At 43.6% G+C, this 20,310-nt stretch overlaps 1 protein-coding gene across 9 annotated transcripts in view; it reads right to left on the bottom strand.

Annotated features, from left to right (window-relative positions):
* Positions 1–20,310, bottom strand: part of LMTK2 (lemur tail kinase 2) — an 88,180-nt gene that overhangs the window by 50,903 nt on the left and 16,967 nt on the right. For 5 of the 9 annotated variants that reach the window (XM_089895634.1, XM_089895636.1, XM_022587722.3 and 2 more), the window contains 2 exons: positions 3,704–3,828; positions 553–697 (listed from right to left, as the gene is read on the bottom strand). In XM_089895634.1, coding sequence (XP_089751760.1) covers positions 553–697; positions 3,704–3,769 — 211 coding nt within the window. In that variant the 5' untranslated portion in view covers positions 3,770–3,828. The other 4 variants (XM_089895637.1, XM_089895641.1, XM_022587724.2 and 1 more) reach the window with 3 other exon arrangements.

The following is a 20,310-nucleotide window of genomic DNA, read 5'->3' as shown; positions in this document are numbered from 1 at the left end:
ACACCACTGTGTGTGCAGTACCAAGGCAGGCTTGGTACCTACAAAGACTTAAAGAACCTTCTCAGCAGTATTAGAAATCCCTAATTACTGAACCACTAGTGATACCCTATTTTATAATAAGAAATTAATTAACATCTAGTCAAACCTCTATCTTCTATCTTAGCATGAAAAGTAATATCCAAACGCAGGACATCCCAGTAGAAAACAGCAGTGTCCTAGTCAGCCAGACAGGCAGTGTTGAGAACTGGCAGAGAAGCCTTCCTACCAACACAGAGGCCAGGAGCCTCTGTCAGAGTATTCCACTTTGAAGAATCGAGGAGACCAATTTACTCTTATGCCAGAGCCAAGGTCCAAAAGGAAAGGACTCAGCTTTTGCAGGAACGCAATGGGCCTGACCACTAGAATTCAGCTTCACCAGAGAGCAGAAGGAAGAAAAATTAGCAAGCAGGGGAGACAGGCAGTCCAATTTTTTTTATGATTAGTAGTAAGGCTCGCTTTCTCACTTCTCAGAAATTATTCATGGAAACATGACATCAGGATGGAAGGTCTTACCTACAGAAGGCTGGAATTGTGATGGAGCTGGTAGTGAAATATTTGGTACTGAAAGTGTGAAAACTTCTGCTGGGGATTGAACAGAGGGAGTATCTTCTGCTGGTGGTGTGAAATCAATCTCATCATCAAAATTATCTTCAAATTCCTAAAATAAAGGACGAGCAATGTTATATCTAATATAAATCAGCTTGAGAGTAAATACCAAAAACATCTGCTAACATTTAAGATATGAACATTTATTCACTCATTTGGAACACACTGCCATAATTTTTTTTTCCAATTTGTGCTGACTTCAGGTAAAAAGCATACGTAATTGTGTTCTCCAACTCAAAATAGCAGAATAAATAAGATCTGAAAATAAATTATACATATTTTATGTAATTTTTAAACTGATAACTTGAAGTTAAATGCAAAGTTTTCTAAAATGACCCTGGAACTTAAAAGGGAAATAATCTTCCAGTTTCAAAATTTTATGTTTCAGTTACTATAGTTTAAGGTATTCTTTTTATTACTATTATTCACTTTCACAAATCTCTCTGCATATTGAATCAAAACATTTATTTTTCAATTGTATATGTACTTCTAGTTGCTGTGTGATTTCAATCAAAATAAAGATAGTTAAAAGACTCAGAAAAGATATTTTTAAGCGAGTCCTATTTCTCTGGAAAGAGTAATAATGGATAAATTATTAAACTGGGTAACAAAACTATCAAGATCTGAACCAGGAAGGTCAGTACTAAACTCTGTATCACATAAGTGCAATAAACATTCTAAGAACATCCAGCTTTCTAAAGATGGCAACTTTAATCCTGAGGCTGCACCAACAATGCTGTGGAAACCTTTTAAGTGACTCTGTCCAGCAGAAAGCTATCCTGACTCTTCCTATCATCATTCCAGCGAGCTGCGCCTACCTTGGTGTCCATGTTAATCTAACATAGATACAGATGATTATCAAGGTCTTTCATTCAGATAAGTAATGAGCATTACCCCACCAGGATCCATGACAGAAGCTGAACGAGACTGTTTGCACTCGTCTACACAGCTCCCTTTTCTACGACCTCCCTCTACCCCACCCGCCCCCACGCAAGGGAGAAGCCGAAAGTTGCAAGGGTGGATTTCTCTGATATAACATTTACGCTCTCACATGCATGCAAGAGGGCATATTCTTATGTATGTCATACACGTTGTCAAACGCATTAGGACACTATCACTATTTGTATCGGGGGAGGGGAGAGCAGGACACTTCAATCTGTGAGGTCACCTCTAAACACAACAGCTTTGTCCAATTTCCCCTTCAGACATTCCTAAAGGTTCTCTCATTAAAAACAGACTTCATCCATCACTCCTAACCTTGGCAGCGGCAGGATATACCGTTAGACAGCACATGATTCTCAAGATTCACAGAAGTAATACAGTATAACAGCAACAATAAAAATAACAACAACAGTGTAACAACAGTAACAACAACAACGGGGCCGTGAGAGAAGACCAGGTCACTTGTAAAAGACTGCAGCTTCTTGGCCTGTAAATGACTTCCCAGGGACCATTTAGTTCTGAAACGCCACACTTCTAAGTCTAAAGGAAACCCACAAATGATAGATGGTGACACTCTTCTTCAGTTACAGTCTGGAAGCTGGAGAGGATGCTCTGTACGGTGTGGTCCCTGAGCCGCCTGCATCAGAATCACCTGGGGAAGCCCGATAAAAACACACCCTCCCTGAATCTAAGTCATCATAAACGCCCTGTGTCCACACTAAGCGTCAGGGGGGTTAGAACAATTCGAGGCAAGAATGAGGTATCGTGATGTGAGAGAGAAACTGGCTTTCATTTTCAGAAACACTGATCAGGCTTTATCTTTGTCCTCAAAGGGCCAGGGGTCTGTGCAAAGTCCCTCAGCAAGACTGACAGTCAAGGGACACGGATTCTCTGCCCACCTCTGTGGCCCTGTGCGGCGCAGTTGCTGGGTTCCCACAGAAGTGTCTGCACTGATCCGAGGGCCTAGGTACTCATGTCCTCCATGTCTGCGGTGAAATCTTCTAAAGAAAATGACCTGTGCTCATGAGCCTTTCCCCCCGGACGCCCACCCCAGTCCTCCAGCCTCCATCCTGTGTGTGTATAACACTGGTGTCCAGCCAAAGGGACAGCACATCTTCTCTCCTCAGAGCTGCCACCAGACCCAAGGTAAAGGGAACACACGACAGAAACAGGTGTGAGGCTCGAGAAATAAGGTCCACACATCCACGAAAAAGGTTTTCCCCTGATTTGAACCACAGTCCTCAGGACTCCTGGGACAGCCCTAGTCCAGTTGGTGAAGCTCTATATTAAAGACCATTTCCTCTGCATGTGCACAGTCCTTTTCTTTCCTTCTTTTATGTACTCCTTTTTAATAAGTCTTCACTGAGCCCTAACACATGCCAGCGGTAAGTTCTAGAGGGGATATCCCAGCTGGTTTCTGGCAGACTCCACCCATCCTCAACAGCTACGACAACAATCCTTCTATATTATCACCTCCCCCACCTCCACCCTCCACCCTGGGCAAGCTTTACAACTGGCACCCTTCTTTTCTCCTCCTTAGGGAACTCAGGGCTCGAGGTAAACTGAAAGATGCTCTTCCTCACACGCAAAACACACTGGCCTCAATGATCTCAACAACCACAAATTCACCAGCACATAGTTTGGAAAAAATTCAAAACCAGCCTGCTTCTCCTTACAGGTCTTATAGCAAGTGAATTCAATCATCATTCCTTATTCCTCACTTGACAAAACTTAAATTAAAACAGGCAAGTGGCTACTGTCAATGATGCTCTGAGGCAGGGCCAGCACCTGCAGCCGGTGAGCCAAATCCAGACCACCTACTTTATTCTGTACACGAGATTTCACTGGCACACAGCGGTGACCACCTGTTCCCATGCTGTCTGTGGCTCACGTGGCTACAATGGCCGAGTTGAGAGCTGAGTAGCCATGACAGAGACTGTATGGCCCACAGTATTTACTATTTATAATAGCTCTTTATTTAACTTTAATATTTACTATCTGGCCCCTACAGAAAAAAATTTGCCAACTCCTGCACCCAAGGGACTGTGGTATACAGCCGTTCTATTGGTAAATGTATCAGAGGATGACTTTAAATGTTCCTACCATCTGTGCTCACCTTAAAGTCTATTTCTGGGTCCTTACAGCAGGATACACAGTTTACAATTAACACTATTAATATCATTAAACTGCACACAGACAGGATCACAAAAGATGAGGAAATTTCTGCAGCAGGTGCCTCCCCTGGAAAGAGAAATAAACAATATTAACATGCGCATTCCAAAATCAACTTTAATAAGTGAATCAATATATTTTCTGCCAGATACAAAAGGGACCAAGAGTTAATAAAATAATGCTCAAATGCTCAAGATAAAGCTGATGACCAACCCAGGATAAGAAGTTAGAGGGTTTTTTTAAAAAAACTTCTGATTTGGGGACTTCCCTGGCGGTCCAGTGGTTAAGACTTCACCTTCCAATGCAGGGGGTGTGGGTTCAATCCCTAGTCAGGGAGCTAAGATCCCGCATGCCTCGAGACCAGAAGCAATATTGTAACAAATTCAATAAAGACTTTAAAATTGGTACAAATCAAAAAAAAAACCTTAAAAACTTCTGATTTTGAAACAACTTCAGATTTACAGAAGAGTTGCAGAGACAGTGCAGACAGTCCTCATATACCCTTCACCTCGCTTCCACTAACATTAGCATCTTACATAGTGTACTTATCAAAGCTAAAACAGTAACACTGGTACAATAGTATCAACACTAATTGAACTTCTGACTTTATTTGGATTTTACCAGTTTTTCCATCAACACCGTTTTTCTTTTCCAGGATTCAATCCAGGCCACCAATGTTGCATTTACTCATCATGTCCACTTAGTCTCCTCCGATCTCTGATGTCTCTCTGTCCGTGTTTCATAGCTCCAACACTCTTGAAGAGTACTGGTCAGTTATTTTGTAGAATGTCCCTCAAATGGGGTTGCCTGATGTTTTCTCATGACTGGACTGAGGTTACAGATATCTGGGAAGAATCTAGAACACCACATGGTGAAAGGTCCTTCTCATGACATCGTATCTGGGGCATGTGATGTTGGCACAATCATTACCAGTGACGTGAAACTGGATCCCTTGGCCCAGGGGGTTTCTGCCAGGTTTGCCCACAGTGAAGTTACCCTTTTCCCTTCGCATACGCCTCTCTTCAGAAGTGGGTCACAAAGTCCAGGGAACACGCACGGGTAAGGGAATTAAGCTGTACTTCCCGGAGGGAGGAGTGTCCCAGGATGTGTAGACACAGGTTAAAAGGACTACAGTAACTGATACCCGGGGATACACTCTGAGGCTCTTCACACACCCCGGGTCTCCGGGAAGCTTTACACCATAGTTTTCACCGGAGTCGTGCGTCTTCCCTGCAGCAATGAATACTGTGATGTTCTAGTGGTGATTCTTCTATTTCCCTCATTCCTTCTACATTTACTACTTGGTACGCTTCTGTAAGGAAGATTTGTCCCTCCTCCCACACTTATTTATTCAGTCATTTACAAAGTTATGAACTCATAAGATATTTATTTTATTCTTTGGGTTATAATCCATTATTCTCATTTCTTTGTGGCTCAAATTGTTCGAGCTTTGGCCCCTGGGAGCTGTTTCAAGTTGACTCCTGGGTCCTTCAGACATGCCCCATCCTTTACTTTTTTCCTCCTATACTTCCTCACTCTCTGATGCTATGGGAAGCTCCAGGCTCCTCTTATATTTTCCCTCCTCCGGCTTTAGAATCAGCCACTTCTCCAAGGAGCTCCTGTCACAATAAGGAACCTGAAAACTACAGCCTGTGACCACTTTTTGCTTGCGGGGGCGGGGGCAGCTAAGGATGATTTTTACATCTTTAAAGGGCTGTGTCGGGGGGGAAAAAGAAAAGAATTTGTAATAGATACTGCATGTGAGCCATTGACAGAAAAAGTCTGCAACCCCTGTCTAGACCAGAAAGATTCTCTCTGCTTACTTTCAGCAAAGATTTAGTTATCTGGAAAGCATCTTATTCAACTAGGGCTAGTTTGAACCTTTTTTTGTTAGAGCAAATTGTTAAGTCTTACCTACCAGCGTTCTACTAAGAAATACACTTTTCTTCTTTCTCTCCTGCTTTGAGATATAACTAACATATAACACGGTGTAAGTTTAAGGTGTACGACATGATAATTTCATATACATATATATTGTGAAATGATTATCACAGTAAAGTCAGAAATAAACTTCTCCTTAAAATCCCCACCAACGGCTAATTACATGTTCAGAGGCACCAAGCAGGAGGCCTGGAGACAAGTTAAGGAACGATGCCACCATTTTTCTTAAATGAGATCACAGGACCTGAAGAAAGCAAAAACTAACCAAACTCTTATGTGAGTAAAACACATTCTTGAACATAAAATGCTCTTCTTTAGTGAAGAGCAGAGAAGCCTAAAGGAGTCAGCACGTCAAGTGCAAAGCAGGAATGAATTCCTTTCCAATAACACAAGTCTATCTGAGAATGAGCACTGCTGGAACCTGCTTTGTCACGAGGGGGCTCGGACTCCGCTGCAGCCTTCCTTCTTAAAAATAATGCCATTGACCAAAGGTTGTCAAGCACGTGCAAGCTCTAAACCCACAAAATCGAACACAGAGGGAAATCCACACATGAACACAGAAGAACGCAGAATTCCCTGACTAGGGACACCGGTGTCCATCTGGAAAACTAAGCGAAGCAAGGGGCCTGAGCCACTGAGAGCCGACCTTCTAGAACCAATACTCAGCTCGGCCTGTGCTGCTCACTGGTATTTTCTTATAACTCTGTTTCACTCCCCCTGACTCATATAATAAGGATTAAATACGATTCCTGAGGCTTATGTGGCAAAGCACTTTCATATACACTGTATTTTACTGATTTTTTAAAATAAATTTATTTACTTATTTATTTGTTTATTTTTGGCCACGTCGGGTCTTCGTTGCTGCGCACGGGCTTTCTCTAGTTGCGGTGAGTGGGGGCTACTCTATGTTGCAGTGGTTTCTCTTTGTTGCAGAGTCTGGGCTCAAGGCACGCAGGCTCAGTAGCTAGGTTCCCGGATCTAGAACACAGGTTCAGTAGTTGTGGCGCACGGGCTTAGTTGCTCCGCGGCATGTGGGATCTTCCCAGACCAGGGATCGAACCCGTGTCCCCTGCATTGGCAGGCGGATTCTTAACCACTGCGCCACCAGGGAAGTCCTATTTTACTGATTTTTAAGATGAGGTTTGCCCACTGCATTTTAAGATCTCTAAATTTCAGGGCTATCTTACACTCGAAAGAAAGCTGTTTTCATTGGCAGCATTTCTTCTTTCTTTCTTTTTTTTTTTTTTTTTTTTTTGTGGTACGCGGGCCTCTCACTGTTGTGGCCTCTCTCCCGTTGCGGAGCACAGGCTCCGGATGTGCAGGCTCAGCGGCCACGGCTCACGGGCCCAGACGATCCGCGGCATGTGGGATCTTCCTGGACGGGGGCACGAACCCATGTCCCCTGCATCGACAGGCGGACTCTCAACCACTGCGCCACCAGGGAAGCCCTCTTCTTTCTTAATGGCACAAAAATAAGGGTGTGTCATTATCGGTCATGTCTGAGATTTGATAAAATATAGTATTATTTCATTTGATCGTCACAACGCCAGCTCCATGTCACAGACGAGGACACCGATGTGCCTAAGGACACGAGGTGGGAAAGCGGCTAGGCCAAACTCTGGGTTCAGGGGTGCTGGGTACAAGTCCCTTGATACCACATTGATTTCCCTCATTGTTTTTAACATTTAAAAACAGCCTAAGTGCTTCGAAGGAAACCTCTCACTGTAATTAAGACAGTTCATACTTTTCCAAACTCCAGAGGATGAATAGTAAACAACTTTTTTCTCTTTTCATCTATAATTTATCATTACACCCTATCATAAAATTTGATCAAAACTGCCTGAGGGCCAGCGCAATATCTGATCCATAAAACTGTCTTCTGTGAGTCATCAGGCAGGCATGAAAAGTCATACCCGTGTTAAAAATAACTAGTTATGTGGAGTTTTGCCTGACCTTGATAACGTATTTATTTCTGTTAAGACACTGCAGGGGCCTCTGCTCTCCTGGACTCAGATTTCCTCAAGGCATACAAGCCTACTCCACCTCAATGTCTACCAGGCCCACTGAAAAGATTCTAAATCACTACCTGAGATATTTACTAGATAGCCTCTAGTAGACATTTTTACAGTTTTACCATGCCTAGAAACTATTTTATTTACTGTATTTTTCTTTTGATCAGCCCAAAGTCCTATGCTTTAAAAAAAAAAAAAAAACGAAACTGTATACCAACAGAGGAACACTTCCATACAATAAAGAAAAACTTGTATAAAATGAAGAAATCAAACCAGCCTCCTATAGGCTGGAAGGTGAGATGGGTTTGCATAAACCTCAGAGAGGACGTAAATTCCAGACCTGAGGAACTACACTAAAATCCCCGTGGCCCCAGTGGTCAAACTACAACCCAGGACCCTGGAAGGTTCCTGATTGCGACAGCTGGAAACTATGAAGAAAGACAGTTTTCTTTTGACACTCTCAAGTCTGCAGCATTCAGAGACGTGTTAAGTCAGACCAATCATCGCCTACAGAAAAACATCAATAATGACAGGAGTCTCTCCGCACACTGAGGCTGCCTCGCAGATTACAAACTGAGAACAAGGATAATTAGAGGTTTGGGGTACTTCGTACACCTCCCCAAGACACCGATGCAAAAACACATGGTATCTCCAAGGTACAGTCTACGAGTTTTCATTTTAGTTTCCAAACCATTTTAATAGATACCTAGCACTTGATTCAATAAGCAGAAAACCTAAGAAACTCTGAGAGGTAGGTGCATCTTATCTGTTTTATCAACAGGTAATCTGGGGAACACAATTTCTCAGTAATGACGCAGAGTAAGTGAGGAGTGCTATCCGATTATTAATTCAACCATTATAAATCCCTGCCTAGAACCATGATTAAAACTTGAGCACATGCGTAATTAACTGAAGAGTCACCTGTGAATCCTTTTTCAGATTAAATTAAAAATTTTAAAGGTTCATAGATAAAAAGAAATGATGATCAATGTCTAGATCCATGAGGGATTGCAAAACGCTGATATTCTAACTTTGTCATTCCCTCTTTGGTTACCAGCTGATATACTGATATCAGTTTACAAAGAAAATTTCCCCATATTTACTATCTGGTTAGCCAGTGGTTCAAGTCGTAAAGGGTGAGACTGAAACTTCAAACCCTTTAATCACATGGTTGGTTCCTCTGGCCACCGGCCCCCATCCTGAAGGTACTTAGGGGCCAAGAGTCACTTCAATAGCATAAATTCGGGTGTGGTTGGAAGGCGCTTGTTATTAATAACAAGAGGTGCTCCTGTCACCCCATCACTCAGGAACTTCCAAGGGTTTCAGGAGCTCCGTGCCAGAGGAGGGGACAAAGACCAAATAGATATTTCCTCTTATGTCCAAGATATACAGACCCTAGAACAGGGCTCAGGAAACAACGGCCTGTGGGGAAAGACTGCCCACTGTTGGTTCTGGTATGGCGTGCTGGCTAAGAATAGTGCTTACATTCTTAAATAGCTGTTTAAAAAAAAACCCAAAAGAAAAATATTTCATGACAGGACATTTGTATCGACAGATAATAATGCAAAAAGACAGACAACCTGACATTACCTGCCTCCAGATGGAAAGACACACCACCACCCACTACACAGTACTACCCAAAACAAACAATCCAATAGTAACAAAATATCAAACCTGCATCTGACCAAGCCTCTCGATCTAAATACCAATTAACAGGAAATAAAGAGAATAGCGGAACATATTAAATTTCACAACAAGAACATAATCAGCAAAATTTAGGCTATGAAAAACACTCAAGGAGAAAACCCTGATGAATTACAAGGAGAGAGAAAGAGAGATGGAGAAGGAACTAAGAGATTTTAAAAGACCAACCAACTGCAATGTACAGGTGTTAATTTGAATCATGATTCAAAAACCTTAAAAAAATTATGACATTGAGACGATTGGAAATCTGAACACTGACAATTGACCATATTAGGGAAGCATGATCTAGTTCTCCTAGGAGAGAATGATAATGGCTCTGTTTTTAAAAGTTGTCTTTATCTCTCAGAGATAGTGACCTATTTAACAATGACTGGAATTTGGTTCAGAATAGTATGAGGGTAGAGAAACTGATGGGGGTATTATGAAAAAGGATGGCCCCAATCCGAGTCAATGGGTGGGTGAAAGGTACTTTTGTTCGTGGGAATTCATTATAGCCTCTGTCTAGTCTGGTGTATGTTTGAAGTTTTCCATTTATTAAATAATTTCTTCACATCCATTAAATAAAAAGTTTAAATAGGAAAAAAAAGTAGATATAACAATTTACAATCTGTGTGTCATAGTTTGCTAGAAATGCTGTAACAAAGTACGAACTGGTATGGACAATTCTAGAGGCTACAAGTCCAAGATGAAGCAGGGTTGGTTCCTCTGAGAGCTGTGAGAGACGGATCTGTCCCAGGTCTCTCTTCTCCCTGGGAATCTTCACATCACCTTCCCTCTATGCCTATCTCTGTGTCCAAATTTACCCTTTTTATAAGAACACAGTCATGTTGAATCACAGCCCTCCTAATGACCTCATTTTAACTTCATAACCTCTGTAAAGACCCTGTCTCCAAATAAGATCACACTCTGAGTTATAAGAGGTTAGGACTTCAATATATGAATCCGGGAGGGGGATACAATTTAACCCATCTCCAGGATGTATGTTTAAATGAAAACAAGAAGAAAAAAAAAAACCAGAAACAAACAGAACAGGTCGCAACAGTGTGTACACAACGTCACCAGAGGGCAACAGTGGGCACCTACGGGGAGGGAGACCAGGAGGAGGGGACACAGGGAGAGGTGGCTCCATCCTTCCACGTCTTGACTTCTGTACCAGGGGCTTCCCATGGTTGTCAGCCGAAAGCCCAAACCCCTTAACAAGCCTTACAGCATCCCTGGTCCTCCAGCCCCCGTTCACCTCTTCGCCCTGCACCCTCATCACTCGCCCCAGCTCTCCACCTGCAGCGACGACGGACCTCTCCCAGTCCTTCCAGATGGATTCTCTGTGACCTCAGTCTTCAAGTTCACTTTCTCCCCCACCAGAAATCCATCATTAATCTACTGGTTAACAGGATAAACCCATGCTTTCAGGGTCAAACAAATAAGACCAAAAAGTAGCATTCCTTCAGTAATTTTATGCTCTTACTCAGCAAAGATTCTCCCCCATCACTAATCACCCTATATCCACGGCACTGGGGTGTCCCTCCCTTGCCCCAGTCATGGCTTATCACTCGTTCCCCAGGTTGCACACAACTCCCACAAACACTCTTTACTTGCCCATTTTGCAATTCATGTTTAGCAGTGTAACTCTTAAGTTGTTTTCTTTAAAAAATAAGTTTTCTTAAAGAGTGGGTTTCCCCCAGCTTATATTCTCCTGTGATAGTGGGTATTTATTTCCACACGCCATGCTCTTTGCACAGTCTCATCTCACTGGAAGCCGTCAGAGTGGTTTCACCCCACGCCGGCAGAGAGGATCCAAAGGCACCCTCTCCTCCACGGGCCCCCGATGGTGCTGCACAAGGAGCCTCCATTGCCGGTACCCCAAGTAACAGGGAATCTTAACAGATGCCTTCTAAGACACGAGTCTAAACCTGCGTGTTAGTCTGCTCGGGCCACCATAACCAGACACCAGACACTGTGCAGCTTCAACAACAGAAATCTGTCTCACAATCTGGAGGCTGGAAGTCCAAGACCCAGGGGTCGGCACGGTTGGTTCCTTCTGAGGCCTTGGCTTGCAGATGACCATCTTGCAGATGACCATCTTCTTTTTTTTAAAATAATTTATTTATTTATTTATTTTTGGCTGTGTTGGGTCTTCGTTTCTGTGCGAGGGCTTTCTCTAGTTGTGGCGAGCGGGGGCCACTCTTCATCGCGGTGCGCGGGCCTCTCACTGCCGCAGCCTCTCTCGTTGCGGAGCACAGGCTCCAGACGCGCAGGCTCAGTGGTTGTGGCTCACGGGCCCAGTTGCTCCGCGGCATGTGGGATCCTCCCAGACCAGGGCTCAAACCCGTGTCCCCTGCATTAGCAGGCAGACTCTCAACCACTGTGCCACCAGAGAAGCCCCCAGATGACCATCTTCTCGCTGCGCTGTGTCCTCCTCTGAGCGAGCATCCCTGATGTCTCTTTGTGTTCAAATTCCCTCTTCTTGTAAGGACAACAGTCATATTGGATTAGCAAGAAAGAGCTAATGGCCTTATTTTAACATATTCACATCTTCAAAGGCCTGATCTCCAAATACAGTCAGTCACCTTCTGAAGTCAGAGGGTGATTGAGCTCAGCCCTGAACACTGAAAATTTATTAATTTAGGAACACCATCCCCACTGGTAGGGGATCCATGCTTGCTGGCACCAGAGCCAAGTATACGCAGCCTTCCTCCCTGGCTTCCCAGGACGCAGTGGTTTGAAAATGGGAACGGACTCTATAGCAGTTAAAGAGAGTGTCAGATACGTACCTAACCCTTCTGTTCTCCACCCTCACCCTCAGGAAATGCACAGGAGAGATTTATGTGTCTACTTGACAATTAAAGCTGGTGCCCACTGGGCTGACTAGACAAAGGAAACCTGGCAGAACTCAGAGAAGCTAAGGACCAGCAATCTTCCAAACCAGTGCCAGACATCAAGCCCAGGCTTTTTTTTTTTTTTTTTTTAAGTGTAGGACCAACAAGTCCACCTTCCTTTTCCAACATCCTGACAAGCAGTTCTACATCTGGGAGACCAGTCAAATGCATCATACTACTCAAGGAAAAAGATTCAGACAATCATTGCAAATCACACATTTTTATTTAACACCTCAAAATTACAAACCCATCTATCATAAAGGTTTCCTGTGCACAGAATCTTCAGTCACTAAGTGTTTTCCTTGCCTCTTAATTTAACAATACACCTATTTATAATAGCATTAAACACTCTAGAATCTCCCTGATGAATTCTAATATTAGGAAGGGAAAATGAAGCACAGCACTAAATATACCCAACCGCAGGGAACAGTAAATAGTGCGTTGATGATCTAGCCGATGAATCAGAGATTCCACAAAGACCCCTAAGCCAGGACATCAACAGCCTAGAAAAACAAACCATGCTGTGTGCTAACCAGTGAAGTGCTCTTCTTGTTCAGAAACAATTTCCAAGGTCAGCCAACCGCACTGTTCTCTCACACCTGCAGAAAGCTTATATACTTTGAGCGCTGACTGAATACCGGTGAATGAGATCATTTTAGATGAAGTCGCTGTTTCTCTCAGCTGTGTCCATTAAAAGCTGTTATCAGAGGCTCATTTTATTCCAATTTTAAAATCACTAACTAGGATGGAGACTACCACAAAAGAGCTCATCTCACGTGAGCTTGGCCAAAGGAATGTCAGGTTTAGATGACCTCTGCCAGACTACCCTGGGCCCACACCCCAGGAAAATGACGGCAGGGATCATATTTTATGAACTAGAATCTTAATTAGGTTGTTGGCAGAGTTAAGGCGTGGAGTCATCCACAGTGCCAGATGTTTGTAACAGCTCTGAATCAGGACCTCCCTGTGGTCCAGGAAGCCAGCTGATGAACAGGCAGGATCTGGTCCCAGAAGTAGAAACCCTGGGCCAGTTTCCCAGGGCTTCTTCCCCCACAACTGGCCACTTCAGTGCACCACTAATGTCTGGGGAAAAGGACATTCTGTCTTTCCATACAACTTCCCATTGAAATCTGTAGCATCGGGCAGGCAAGTCAATGGCAGTATTGTATTCACAACACTTAGCCGGTACACTTCCTGCAAAATACAGCCAAAAAGGAAAGGACAGATGACCTAGATGTGTGCTCCTTACTTCCCAGGCAGGGCAGACCCCAAACATCCTAGATAAACATGTCTACCTGTTTCTTAATATTTCCTACAACACTTTGATAGAGTCTATGGTCTCAGAACCTTTCCAGCTTCCTAAGGTCTAACTGAAAGTCTTGCCAATATAATTGACACATATTCTCTGGCCATGTCTTTAAAAGTTCTCTCTTTAGAGGAAGCAGACGGTGGTACGGATGCAGTTGGACTGGCCATAGGGATGGTTGGACTGGGGGAGGGGTACAGAGAATTCATTACACTCTTCCGTCTACTTTGTGTATGTTCAAAATTCTCCATAATAAAGTACTACCTTCATAACTAAGCCAGAAACTGCTTACAATACTGAACTGGACAAGGGCCTATGGAACATCAAGGCAAGATTACCTAGGGCTTCCTATCTGACAACGCTCCTCTGATACTGTCTTTATATTATACAGAAAAATAAACCCAATATAACTAGGTGCTTCCAGACACTCAGGCGTCCAGCCCAAGTCAAGAGACCTATAGATAATTCGAAGAGTTCTGCGGACAAGGGTCTCTTATGGAAACAGCTGTTCCATCACCAGACTGTGAAGTCTACCCACCAGTAAGCCCCACCCAACACATCGATTCATTCAGCAAGTGTTTACCCAGCATCTTCTACAGAACAGGCACTGCCACAGGTTCGGCGAGTACAGATGTGGAGAGAACAAAGCCCCTGCAGTCACAGCTTACATTCTCGTGCAGGAGGCGGACCACAGGCAAATTAATAAATATATGGTACCTTGGACGGTGATAAGCAATGTGGAAAAATAAAGCAGGGAGGGGATGTGGGAGATTGTTACTTTATATGAAGTGATCAGGGAACCCATTCTGATATTAGAATAATTCACAGGAGAAATGATGGTGGTTTGGCCCCAGGTGGTTATAAAAATAGCTAATACATAAATGGTGCTTACTATGTGCCAGGCACTGTTCTAAACTCATCCAACCCCATAACGACCCTTTGAGGTGGGTACTATTATTAGCCCCACTTTAGAGTGAAGAAGCTGAACCCGGGAGAGGCAAAGATGCTTCTCCCGGGTCACACAGCTCCCACGTGGTGATGCTCAGGGGCACACTCCTACTCCAAGGCACTGAGGCAGGAGCGCCTGGGACCTGGCGGCAGATGCGACAAGGAGTGTGAGGGGAAAGGGTCGCAGGGGACATCTCGCATCGGTGTCCCTCATTCTTCAACATGGGCAGGCTTTCAAGGATCGCCTGACATTTGAGAAAACCCTCCTTAAAAAAGGTGAAAAAGGGCTTCCCTGGTGGCGCAGTGGTTGAGAGTCCGCCTGCCGATGCAGGGGACACGGGTTCGTGTCCCGGTCCGGGAAGATCCCACATGCCGCAGAGCGGCTGGGTCCGTGAGCCACGGCCGCTGAGTCTGCGCGTCCAGAGCCTGTGCTCCGCAACGGGAGAGGCCACAACAGTGAGAGGCCCGCGTACCGCCAAAAAAAAAAAAAAAAAAAAAAAAGTGAAAGAAAGTGACCAAACCAAAGAGAGAAAAAGGGATCTGAAGGAGGCAGACCATACAGTGGTTAAAAAAAAAAACCTAAAAATTATTACAAAGCTATAATTAATATCCTCAGAAATAAGAGGAGATATTACACTCATGAGAAGATGCTATTTAGAAAGGGGGTGGGGGAGGAAGGAAAAACTCTTGGAAATAAAGTGTAGTAGAAAAAACAAAGGCCGTCACACAGTAGAACGAAGAGATAAAACGTGAACAAAAGGAGAGTCGAAGTTCACTCCAAAAAAGCCCAACATTCAACTAACAGACGTACCAGGAGGAAAAGAACAAAGAAAAGGAAGAGGAAATAACTCCCTAAAAATATATGTGTATGAAACTCTTCTGGAACTAAAGGACGCCACTTTCCAGATTCAAAAGGCCCACTGCGTACCCACCTTGATGAGTGGGATGAACGGTAAAGACTCACGCCAAGGCATCGCTTTGCAACCTTCCGGAATTTAGAGAGAAAGTCTCAAAAGCTTCTGTCCAAGGCAGGGAACAGAGGCCACGTGGGAGAGGAAATCAGGTGGCCTCAGACCTGGCAGCAGAGCGCTGGGGGCAGTGGGAGAGCCACCCAAGCCCCGCACCGGGCGTAGCCAACCCAGCGAGAGGACATTTCAACTCCTGCCAAGGAGCGTGGGACAAATTAATGATACACTCACAAAGAGCTAAGGAAATGATAACATCTAGCTAAAACAAAAGATGCCGAAGAAATTTAATCATCAGATACACTATAGGCTCAGCTGCGAATAGTATTTGTAGTCATAAAAATATGAATGCTGGGGCTTCCCTGGTGGCGCAGTGGTTGAGAGTCCGCCTGCCGATGCAGGGTACACGGGCTCGTGCCCCGGTCCAGGAGGATCCCACATGCCGCGGTGCGGTTGGGCCCGTGAGCCATGGCCGCTGAGCCTGCGCGTCTGGAGCCTGTGCTCCGCGACGGGAGAGGCCACAACGGTGAGAGGCCCGCGTACCGCAAAAAAAAAAAAAAGAATGCTGATTTAACCAAAAAGTGTAAATAACGATGCTGAGGAGGGGGAGAGTGTGTACGTGTGTAAGTATATAAATCCTCTTCTTCCATAGCAGAAATTCAGTACCTACTGAAACCAAGAAATAGTGGTTCCACCCTGTTCTTTAGCAACATGGCTAAAAGAGCTGGCAGGCAATGCCCAGGGGAGCAGAGAGTAGGGATGAAGAACAGGATGTGGGACAGGGGCTCCCTAAGCTATTTTTATTATAAGCTCTGGAACACTTTCACTTTAAAAAATATCTACATGCACTAATTGATGCAAAAAGAGAGGAGACGGGGAGGGGAATAGAAAAGAGAGGGCCGAGGGGGTGGGAACAACATTTAAGGGATGGGGATGGGACAAAGAAACAGGGTCAAACAGGAAACAGGACGCTGTAGAGGCAGATGGAGACAAGGGTGTATGGACGGCAGAGGAGGAAAGCACCTCTTCAATAAGTGGTGCTGGGAAAACTGGACAGGTACATGTAAAAGTATGAGATTAGATCACTAGATCACTCCCTAACACCATACACAAAAATAAGCTCAAAATGGACTAAAGACCTAAATGTAAGGCCAGACACTATCAAACTCTTAGAGGAAAACATAGGCAGACACTCTATGACATAAATCACAGCAAGATCCTTTTTGACCCACTTCCTAGAGAAATGGAAATAAAAATAAACAAATGGGACCTAATGAAACTTAAAAGCTTTTGTACAGCAAAGGAAACCATAAACAAGACCAAAAGACAACCCTCAGAATGGGAGAAAATATTTGCAAATGAAGCAACTGACAAAGGATTAATCTCCAAAATTTACAAGCAGTTCATGCAGCTCAGTAACAAAAAACACAACCCAATCCAAAAATGGGCAGAAGACCTAAATAGACATTTCTCCAAAGAAGATATACAGACTGCCAACAAACACATGAAAGAATGCTCAACATCATTAATCATTAGAGAAATGCAAATCAAAACTACAATGAGATATCATCTCACACCAGTCAGAATGGCCATCATCAAAAAATCTAGAAACAATAAATGCTGGAGAGGGTATGGAGAAAAGGGAACACTCTTGCACTGCTGGTGGGAATGTGAATTGGTACAGCCACTATGGAGAACAGTATGGAGGTTCCTTAAAAATCTACAAATAGAACTACCATATGACCCAGCAATCCCACTACTGGGCATATACCCTGAGAAAACCATAATTCAAAAAGAGTCATGTACCACAATGTTCATTGCAGCTCTATTTACAATAGCCCGGAGATGGAAACAACCTAAGTGTCCATCATCAGATGAATGGATAAAGAAGATGTGGCACATATATACAATGGAATATTACTCAGCCATAAAAAGAAATGAAATTGAGCTATTTGTAATGAGGTGGATGGACCTAGAGTCTGTCATACAGAGTGAAGTAAGTCAGAAAGAGAAAGACAAATACCATATGCTAACACATATATATGGAATTTAAGGAAAAAAATGTCATGAAGAACCTAGGGTTAAGACAGGAATAAAGACACAGACCTACTAGAGAATGGACTTGAGGATATGGGGAGGGGGAAGGGTAAGCTGTGACAAAGCGAGAGAGTGGCATGGACATATATACACTCCCAAACGTAAAATAGCTAGCTAGTGGGAAGCAGCTGCATAGCACAGGGAGATCAGCTCAGTGCTTTGTGACCACCTAGAGGGGTGGGATAGGAAAGGTGGGAGGGAGGGAGATGCAAGAGGGAAGAGATATGGGAACATATGTATATGTATAACTGATTCACTTTGTTATAAAGCAGAAACTAACACACCATTGTAAAGCAATTATACTCCAATAAAGGTGTAAAAAAAAAAAGTGTCTTGGAAAGAAATATGGTGATTAGTAGCAAAAGAAACATAAGAATGGTTCACTTTTTTTTTTTTAACTACTCCTGAGAACTTACACTAATAAAGTTATTCAAAAGTAGAATAAAGCTATGCGGGAAAATACATACATTAAATTGTCATCTTTTATATGTGAACTGAGAGAGAGGGTCCAGGAGAAAATATGGAAGCTACTGCTGCTGCTGACTGAGCCCTGGAGGGAAGCAAGAGATGAGGCAGGATGGGATCAAGGGCATCAATCAAGGAGGTGGTCTTAAAGAGCTGAGAGAGGGCCTCCCTGGTGGCGCAGTGGTTGAGAGTCTGCCTGCCGATGCAGGGGACACGGGTTCGTGCCCCGGTCCGGGAAGATCCCACATGCCGCGGAGCGGCTGGGCCCGTGAGCCATGGCCGCTGAGCCTGCACTCCGCAGGCCACAACAGTGAGAGGCCCGTGTACCACAAAAAAAAAAAAAAGGAGCTGAGAGAACAAGGAGGAAAATGACGTGTCTACAACGCCACATACATTTCTTGACGCCTGCCTGTGACTCTTCAAAGTACACACAAACAATCTGCTCGCGAGCACCCTTCTTGGGGCCCACAGCCTCCAGCAGACTCTAGACATGGTCCACGCCTCCACAAAGGCATTCATTTAATCACAGTGTTTAAGTATTTTTCATGTTCACAAGCGAACGTTTACAAGTTTACGATTACATTTCTTTCAAGTCAGAAATATTTTTAAATCACCTTTAATTAAACAGTGCAAATCACTTCATAGGTGGAAGTTGTTGTTCTTACAAATTAAAAAAAATTAAATATGAATGTGGTTTTGTGAGCCTCATTATGGAAGTTAGCACGTTTCCTAAATCAATAAGGAATTATCTATAGTACTTCAAGAATCAAGTATATCATAAATATTTTCAAATTTCACTCAGGACTTTCAGATAATAAATAGAAATAAATATTCAAAGGAAAAATAACTGGAATCAGTCTATGCGTGTGCATCACACTAGTAAGAGTTTTCCTGAAAGTACGAGGCAGTGAACCGGAGAACAGGGTGGACTGGATGTCAGATCACCTCAACCCAGAATGAAGTCAGCCTCTGACAGGCTGTACGGGATTGAATTTACTGCTTCACATCTCTGGGCCTCAGTTCCCTCACCTGTAAACTGGCATTTCAGCTCTAAAGTTCTATACAAAAGGATTATAATTCCAAAATTGCCTGAGTTCTCCAAGTGCCTCTACAGTGAAAATTGGTAATCAGATCTTTTATTGAAAATTTTTATTTAAAGCAAACAAAGCTGAATTACAGACTTCTGGATTGCACTGCGCATCAGGCCTCTGGTGGAGTGTTCCCAGGGGACTATTTTGGTAAGTTTGTTATTTTTCAGTGCCTCACCTGCAATCAGTGTCCCGGTGTTGCATTTTAATAACAGTCTGAAGTCAGAGTCAAGTGGGGCTCTGCGCCTGGAAGCTGCAGACTGCATCCTTGGAAAGTAACACTTGCTGCTGACACAGAACCATTCTAGGGAGGCACACTGCCAGGTAGCACCAGGAAGAGGGATTATTTTTTTCCTTCTGAAAGGAGCGCAGGTTGAATTTATTGAGGGTTCTGAGGAAGAATCTGCAGCGTGAAAAACACGCTAAACTTAAATTCAGAGGCTAATCTGAGAGGTAACCAGTAGATCACAACCTTCGGTTTTGCAATAAACTGAAACTACAGAATTTTACAATTACTGGTTGGTTAGAGTAGATATTTTAAACGTGCAAAATGACTGCAAACTCATCCTCCTCTGTCTTCTAAGTCCAAAAAGTCTTAGAGATTTACCTGCCATAATTAAAGGCTGCAGTTATATCACATCAAACTCAAGCCTCCTGTTCAGTGTAGCAAAAAGGGGAAAAAGACACTTTCAGGATGGACTCTGAACATGGACCTCAAGGAGAAAAAAAAAAACCCACGAGTTTTTAAAAATTAAATTCTGGACTTCCCTGGTGGTCCAGTGGTTAAAAATCTGCCTTCCAATGCAGGTGACGCGGACTCGATCCCTGGCGGGGAACTAAGATCCCACATGCCGTGGGGCAACTAAGCCTGTGCAACACAACTAGAGAGCGCATGTGCCACAACTACTGGGCCCACGCACTCTGGAGCTTACACACCACAACTAGAGAGAAGCCCGTGCACTACAACTAGAGAAGCCGGTGCACTGCAATGAAAGATCCCACGTGCTGCAACAAAGATCCCGTGTGCTGCAACTAAGACCCGACACAGCCAAATAAATTTTTAAAAATTAAAAAAAAATAAAAAATAAATTAAATTCTAGTGGTTTCACTTTAGGATAAGAGCAACTTCTCTCTCAAAAATCACTATCC

This window comes from Delphinapterus leucas, chromosome 15 (assembly GCF_059928025.1).
Source record: "Delphinapterus leucas isolate spDelLeu-1000000601 "Yukka" chromosome 15, BTC_Dleu_Yukka2, whole genome shotgun sequence".
Classification (NCBI taxonomy): domain Eukaryota; kingdom Metazoa; phylum Chordata; class Mammalia; order Artiodactyla; family Monodontidae; genus Delphinapterus; species Delphinapterus leucas.
The sequence above is the reverse complement of the archived record's forward strand: the minus strand, read 5'-3'. Positions and strand labels throughout refer to the sequence as shown.